At 49.5% G+C, this 8,531-nt stretch overlaps 1 protein-coding gene across 1 annotated transcript in view; it reads right to left on the reverse strand.

Moving 5' to 3' along the window:
• The window catches only part of TMEM97 (transmembrane protein 97), a 78,186-nt gene extending 69,859 nt beyond the window's left edge, over positions 1-8,327 (reverse strand). Inside the window, exon 1 of the mRNA XM_086954550.1 lies at positions 7,763-8,327. Within this exon, the coding sequence (XP_086810676.1) occupies positions 7,763-7,882 (120 nt within the window). The 5' untranslated portion in view covers positions 7,883-8,327. The remainder of the gene's footprint in view (positions 1-7,762) is intronic.
• Positions 8,328-8,531: the final 204 nt, after the last annotated feature.

Consider the following 8,531-nt stretch of genomic DNA (forward strand, 5'->3'; position numbering starts at 1 on the left):
GGTCGGCCCGACCGCTGCATGCTGGGCAGTAATGTGCTAGGAATGCGAGGCCTCTGAACCGCGGAGGCTCGGCATGTGTCGAGCAAGGGCTAAATGCCCGCTGCTCGAGGCCAAACGTTTGCTGCATTTATGGGCTTAAAGGCACTTGGAACATTATAAAAACAAGAGTGCGAGCCACAGCCCGGAAGGACGCCACGGCTCCTCAGGAGCGTGCAGCTGCGACAGCCGATATAAACCACGGTGACGCACACCTACAGATTGTATTAGGCGGCGCTGCCTTGCAGTGGTAATTGAATCAATTAACAATTAAATATTGTCTCAAATAATAATAAACAAGCATTGGCCGCGCGGCAGTGAAAGTGGCAGCAGGGGGAGGCGGCATGGGCGATTTCCTTTCGGGAGCGTGCGACCATATGGCGCTGCGCGCTCCCGAAAGGAAATCGTCAAGGTGTGCATGCGTTGCATTAAAAGCAATGCAACGCGTGCACTTCTTTGCTGAGAAAGCGGTGCCAATGGCATTAGGTCCCCTCCTATGCAACGTATGCGCGTTGCGTAGGACGAGACCTAAAAAGTAAAGCGTTCACATAACATTTTCTGCCACAAACTAACAACCTTGTAGGCCTCTATACAAAAGCAGCTCTTGTAATGACCACAAATATGACTTATTTTATCCAGTCGAGCAGAATGAAAAGCCTATTAGGGCATTAAGAAAGAAACCAGCGACTACAGATTGCGCGTAGACTGCTGCAGGAAGTGTAAACCCACTGTGTTCTTTTACACACTTCCACTTGAATTAGTCATTGAGAAGTAAAAGGAAAAGTGCTCCCTCAAATATAAGTGGGGTCGAGACACCCAATATTAAGCAGACCCTACAAGAACATGGGCCATCGAACATCTTTATTTCCATTCGGTCCTCTCCAGGTAGACCAAGCTAATCTGTAGGGGAAAGAAAGTGGACTTGCGTGGTCCATAGTACTAAGCAGGTTGAAGCCAAATACTACTCTATCAGTCACATCAACAACCTTATCGCAGGTTGCATAAAAACTGTTCCAGAGACTTTCAGACCAGCCACACTGAATAAAATGTCCAGCCTGGAAGAACAGCAAGAAAGGGGCCCTGTGTGGGGATGAGGCGCGCACTACATTGGCTCCTTGATTCAAGTGAAATATATTTCAAGATTCTCTGTCTCCAAACACTTGGAATAAAACAAAGCATGCAATTAAGTTTTAGCACCACACTGTCCCAAAGATTGGTAAAACACGACCACCTACAACTCCCTTGGAGGAAGGAGGCAGAGTTCATGGCCCCATGTTAGGAAATAAACACTCACAAGTGTGCATAATTGTGGGCAGCTTCAAAATCAGTCGAAAACTTCATAAAGCTCTCCTTTGCCATGAATATTGCCTGCTACACTCTGCCTATTCCATCTGCATAAGGAACACCCTTAGCTTCAAAATGGATGGATGGCCGTGTCTGAGCACCACATCCATTTACTCGATCACTTTCAATTGGAATCATGCCTTATATTTCCAGTTAAAAATATATAAGAGTATAGCTGTTCTACTTAACTGCAAAGGGCACGTAAGGGCCAAAATCAAATCAATGTTGTTTATTTAGTGGCTTAACATCTTAAAGGGCAATGGTTTAGAAAACTAATTTATATCAAAATCAACCTCATAGATTAGTATCTGTTAAGCTGAACTGGATCTAGAATAATTTGCTGCCCAAACCAAGCTACCAAAGGTAAGCCAAGTACACCTACAGTGAACCCTATTCACCTTTGTGTGCCCTTGTGTTTGGGTGGTCGCAGCTGACCTCAGACTGTGCTGCCTGTGCCAATGGATGCCCACCGGCTACCTGTCAGACTAGCTGCCTCCAAAACCAGTCAGACTTGCTGCCTCCAATACTAACAGGAAAGTGTCAGACAAAAGCCACCTGATCGGGGTCCGAGGATGGAGGTGGTAGTGATAGGGCAGGCACACAAATGCCAATCTTTTCGTGCCTGGTTTTGGTATTAGAGTTACATTTGTCTCTCTTTTGTTTCAGTTACTTTACCGATCCTTACAAAGGAGCTAGAGTGGTTCTAGGGGGTTTACCAAGTCACCATGGAGCGCTCTGTTCCACTCCTCTGAAAAACCCCTCGGCCAGAAAGACTTCCTCTGTCTATAGTTTGTGGCCCTCGCCTCCTTATCTAGTACTCTCCAACAGCGCCTTCTGTTGGAGAGTGTTGTAATAGAGTATCTGAAAATGATATGTCCCATCTTGGGCAAGTCTACCACAAGAGTCGGAGGTGTACACATTCGGACAGACATTTTAGAGTTTGCTGCTTTCACCCCCGCCCTACCTGAGCAGAGCCCATGTCCGCCGTGGTTTAGCTTTAGACTTGGTTAGTCAGCCTGTATATTTCTGTTCCAGGTCTTTACGTTGCTGGTCCCTTTCCGTGACGTTTGCTCGGCTTGTCAGGCCAGCGCTGTGTCCTTCCAACTGAGAAGTGCTTTCGATTTATCCGAATGTGCGGCTTTTAAAGACCCCACTCCTTGCGTATCGACGTATACGCTCCTATGTGACCCCCGCCCGAACTCCTTATAGACGCGCCAGTGACATTGACCCTCCGTTGGAATGAGCCCAGCTTCATAGGGGTCACCTCACCAGAAGTTTCTTTCACTTTGTAGGTAGGGTACCCACAACTTCCCTACAGTTCAGCCCATATTAAGCAACCCGCACAGGCCTCTAGGGAAATTGTGCAAGTACAACCTGTTCCCCTCCAAATTTGGACCGGATCATTATTAACACGTTTTTAGATGCAGCGCTGTCGGGGTGACCTTTGAACTTGTTCTGTCAAATAACCGCCTGTAAGAATGGATCCAACAGTGCCGTGTTAGATACACAAAGGTGAATGAGCCATCGATTTCTTTTTCTCCTGCCTGCTACAGCCTCTTCGAGGGTTAGAGACAGCAGCACGCCGACTCATTTCAGATATTTGAAGGTTTGAAATAAGGGCTCGCTTTGCACATTTTGCCTGTGTGCTCTTAAGCAGGCAGACCTGCTCAGGCTGTCTGTGCAGGCAGTGGGGAGGGTGCAGGGGCTGGAAGCCCTGTGCAGCCCGAGGGCTCTCTGTGCAGGGATCGGGTAGCGCCCCGTTCTCCCTGTTTGTGTCTGGTGCTGCCTCGTTTTATTAGGTCTCGCCTGGAAATCGCATCCGAAGGATGCGTCCAGGTTGGAGACTTCTAGCTAGCTGACACGGGGAAATGAAGGACAAGAAACTGTCACAAGCTTTTTCTCGGCTGGATTCAGCTGCGTGCACACGCTTTTTCCTTCAGTTTCTTTCACAATGTTTCTTTCTTTGTGTGAGCTTGCCTTCACTTTCATTTCCTGTCTTAGACCAGAGCGTGTTTGTTTCCACTGTTCGCTTTTACTATGGGCATTCTTTGAACACGAAATAAATAGAAATGCGGCATTTAAAAGTGTGCGATGCACGGGTGATTGCAGAGGCATCGAAGGTGACACTACTGTGCTTGATGTTTTAATGAAATAAATAGAATATCATGTTTCTTTCTGCCTTGACTTTCGTTTCCTGTCTTAGAGCAGAGCGTGTTTGTTTTCACTGACCGTTTAACAATGGGCATTCTCACTAAATAAATAGATCACAGCCACACCTCCTCCCTCCTTCCCCCCCCCCCCGTCGCCGCACCTACACACACACACACACACACAGAGAGCAGGCTGTTCAGAACACATGCACACGCAGGCAGACACGAGCGCACACATACAGACACACACTATACCTCCCCAGCCCCCCCCCGCCGCCGCCCACACACGAGAGTACACGCACAGACAATCCCCCCGCGCATACACACACGCGCGCACGCACACACTGCATACATACACGCTTCCCCCCCCCTACCTCACCAGAGACACACGCGCGCGCACACACATCCCTCTCACACCCCACTCACCAGGTTCTTCTTGCGTGTCCCTCGGCAGCCAGCGGGTCATTCCGGTTAACAGGCGGGGGCCGCGGGGCTCTCCACGAGCACGGGAGCCCCACTAGCTAACACGGAAATCCTCCGGCGGGCACAGGAGCGCCTGCTTCCTGTTTTTGTCCGGCCCCGCCCCCGTCCCAACAAAGGTTGCCTGGCTTCCTGTTAAAGCCGGGCTGTGGCGGTGAGTTTGCTTGTTTTCTCATTGCGGACCTTTAATTTGAGGATGCAACGCGATCTGACACTGGCACTCATGAGATCCTTTCTGACTTTGCGGCAGCCTGCTCTCATGCCAGGCGTTTCCCTGTGTTTCTCTGCAGACGCGCATGCATATGAACCTGCCTGTAACAAAGTTAGCGCGGAAAGGTCTAGTGCTCACATGACCGGGGTCCCGCGCCAGGCACCCGGACTGGTGTGCAGCAGCAGGCAGCGCCCTCAGGCAGCAGAGGCTAACTGGGAGGCTGTGATGAAAGGCGCGAGCCTGCCTCTGACACAGGTGTGGTGTCTGTGCACATTAAGGCTGCCTGCACGTAGAGGCCTCTGATTGAATTATGGGATCGGTGCTTGATACCCAAAAGCCGCGGATTCAGCAGCCAGCGAGGGGAGCTGCTGGGGGGCCTCCCTCCCCTCTGCTTATGGCTGCATTATTTTACCTCGTTAATTGTCAACGTTGCCTTTCGCAGGTCTTGGACAGACTCTTTGTTTTGCAGATGTGTGTATACCTCTCACTGTTTCACTCTTGCTGGTAGCGAGTGTGCCTAGCGCAGCACGTCATATATTCAGAGCAGGTCCGATTCTTTATCATTATTCGATAGTGCTCGTGGTCCGGCGCGCAGAAAGAGCAGCTGCAGTGGGCATGATATTGAGAAACCCTTTCTTAAGTAGCACTCACCAGTTTCCGTGTGATTATTCAGAAGTGGGTTTCGCATTTCCCTCGAATTACGTTAAAATGAAACTTGTGCTCCCAAAATTGTTTCTAGGGATGGCATGTCTGTAGCCACACTGCACCCTCACACACACCGCACCCTCACACACCGCACCCTCACACACCGTAACCTTACACACACTGCACCCTCACACACACTGCACCCTCACAGACACTGCACCCTCACAGACACTGCACCCTCACAGACACTGCACCCTCACACACCGCACCCTCGCACACACTGTTCCCTCACGCACACACTGCACCCTCACACACACACACTGCACCTTCACACACCGCAGCCTCACATACCGCACCCTCACACACCGCACCCTCACACACCGCACCCTCACACACCGCACCCTCACACACCGCACCCTCACACACCGCACCCTCACACACCGCACCCTCACACACCGCACCCTCACACACACAACACACCGCACCCACACACTCTGCACCCTCACACACACAACACACCGCACCCACACACTCTGCACCCTCACACACTCTGCACCCTCACACACTCTGCACCCTCACACACTCTGCACCCTCACACACTCTGCACCCTCACACACTCTGCACCCTCACACACTCTGCACCCTCACACACTCTGCACCCTCACACACTCTGCACCCTCACACACTCTGCACCCTCACACACTCTGCACCCTCACACACTCTGCAATGGAACATACACTCCAAATACCACTCAGTGCCACATAATTATATGCAACATAATTGCACACCTCATACTTACACTCTACTCAATGCAACATAAATACACTTTATCTATCTGTCTATCTATCGCACTCACTCTATCGCCCTCACTATCTATCTATCTATTGCCCTCCCTCTATCTATCGCCCTCCCTCTATCTATCGCCCTCCCTCTATCTATCGCACTTACTCTATCTATCGCACTCACTCTATCTAGCTATCGCATCACTGCAGCATCACTCAGCACCACCACAGCATCACTCAGGGGCACCACAACATCACTATGCGCTACCACAGCATCACTGAACGCCACAGCATCACTCGTCACCACCACAACATCACTCAGCGCCACCACAGCATCAATATGTGCAACCATTCAACAACAACTGGTTCAAAAATGTTCTCTCAATGTTTCAAGCTTTATTACAAATGTCACAAAAAGATGCTAATATTTCACTTCTGTTCTTGGATTTCCGTCACAATAAAATACAATGAACATAATCTTTAAATATTTACAAAAGCTATTGCCATTATAAATTACAATAACTTATTTCAGTATTAATTCTTAAAAAAATTAAAAGCCATTTTTATTTGTAATATCAATACATCTAGGTCACGTAAATACAACACATATTGCATTACAAATGCTATAGGTGTCACATATGCGAAAGTTAAAACTATTGGCATTGTAAATGACAAAGCTATTCATTTCGCTATTTTCAAAACCAACACATAAAAAAAAATTGTCATTTACAGTACCAATAGCTCAAACTTTCCTAATGCGAGACCTATTGCATTGCAAATGCTTGTTTTACTACTCTTCGGGAACAAGTACGGGCGCCGGTGCTAACCAGGCTGTGTATTGGGGGTTAAGGGGCTCCTGCTAGGTCTGTGGAGGGGTGGGCTCCTCCGCCTGTATACGTAGTGGCATGTATCAAAGCTGGAGCAGACCTGGCTTGTGTGCGTGTGCAGACGTTGCCTGTTCTGCCAGGTCGGTGTGTGCTGGGCAGGAGCTGTACACCTGCGTGTGTAGCAGGAGCTCTCAGCTCTGCTGTGTGTACAGAGCAGCAGTTACTGCAATGCCAGTCTGTGTGTGCCACCGAGGTGTGTGTACTGCGCGCGTGTACCCCTGCAGGTCTGTCTGTGCAGGTACACAACTGATGTATGTTCTATTTCAGCATGGTTGGGCAGCCCTGTTGTGTTACGAGAGCCAGAGTTCTGCACTACCTGTCTGTGTGTGTGCCACATGGGCGATACTCTGTACGCACGAGTGGGCAACCCAGCTGTGTGTTAGAAAGCTGCAGTTCTGCAAACGCCTGTTTGTGTGTATATGTGTGCATCAGGTGGTGCAATGCCCCTCTCTGTGTGAGTACGAGTGGGTAACACTGTTGAGTTACGAGAGCGGCAGTTCTGCACTACCTGTCTGTGTGTGTGCCACATGGGCACTACTCTCTGTGTAAGCACGAGTGGGCAGCCCAGCTGTGTGTTAGCATGCTGCAGTTCTGCAAACGCATGTTTGTGTGTACATAACAGGTGTATTTGTGTGCAGCAGGCGCAATGCCCATCTCTGTGTAAGTACGAGTGGGTAACACTTGTGTGGAAGAGAGCAGCAGCTATGCAATGCCTGTTTGTGTGTATGTGTGTGCAACAGGTACAATTCTGCTTTCTCTATGTAAGCAGGAGCTGTGTGTAAGGGAGCAGCAGTTCTGCAAACGCCTGTTTGTGTGTGTATATGTGTGCAGGTGGTGCAATGCCCTTCTTTGTGTAAGTACAAGTGGGTAACCCTGCTGTATGGAAAAGAACAGCAGCTATGCAATGCCTGTTTGTGTGTATATGTGTGCACGAGCTGTGTGTAAAAGAGCAGCAGTTCTGCACGAGTGTGTGTTTCGCCTCCATGCTCCGCTCTATTTCATCAGGGGTGGGCAGCCCTGCTGTGTTGCTGGAGCAGCGGCTCTGCACTGCCTGTTTGTGTGCCACAGGTGCAATGCTGCTCTCTCTCTATTTCAGCTCGGGACGGCAGCCCTCTGTGTGAGGGCAGGGATTCACAGCCCTGGCCTCGGTGTGGCAAGAAAGACAGGAGCGGTGTTACCGTCTCTCTCCACCAGGACCCCCCGCCCTGCCCTCAGCCCTGGTACTCACGCAGTCCGGGTAGAGCCACGCAGGCAGGAGGATCTGCAAGTCCACGCAGAGGGTGATGGGGATGTGCGAGAAGAAGTAGAGGCAGAAGATCCACTCCAGCATGCGGGTGAAGGAGGCCATGGCTGCGGGTCAAACACACTGCACTGGCGCTGCTACAGGAGCCTGACTGAAAAACAAGCGCAACCTCCCCTAAACACATGCCGAAAAGAAGCCCAACCCAGGGACTGACGACGACTGGCTAAAGCACACACAGGATGACCTTCCCATAGGGTGAAATACAACTGGAATTTTTATGAACCACTGGCAAAGCACACCGGTTTGGCTTATTGAGTGGGTCTCAGACAAAAAAACATTGTACTGCAGCACTTTTATGCACTTCTTGACTGGACCCTAAAGCGGTGTTTCTTGAATAGAAAAGTACCAGAATATGTGATCCTCACTGCAACAACCGCTTGCTTCACCCGATTTCTTCTTCAACAGGAAGCGTAAAATGACTCCATTTATTTTATTAAAAGACGGAAGCCTCATATAATGGTATATGTTCATGCTATTTATCAACAGCAGCAAAGCTAGAAAAGAAACTACATTATCCAGGAAACCTGGCAAATGAACTACAAATAGTGACATCATAATATTACAATGTTGTATATTTGTGCTTCATGCAACATGGCCACTTGTGGTCATTAGCCCTTTCTTTGTGTTCTCACTTACCTAGCCTTCCAGAATACCTGTGAGTATTCTAGCTTGTACTTGAGTGTTCCACTCTGGT

This window comes from Lissotriton vulgaris, chromosome 2_1 (genome assembly GCF_964263255.1).
Source record: "Lissotriton vulgaris chromosome 2_1, aLisVul1.2, whole genome shotgun sequence".
Classification (NCBI taxonomy): Eukaryota; Metazoa; Chordata; class Amphibia; order Caudata; family Salamandridae; genus Lissotriton; species Lissotriton vulgaris.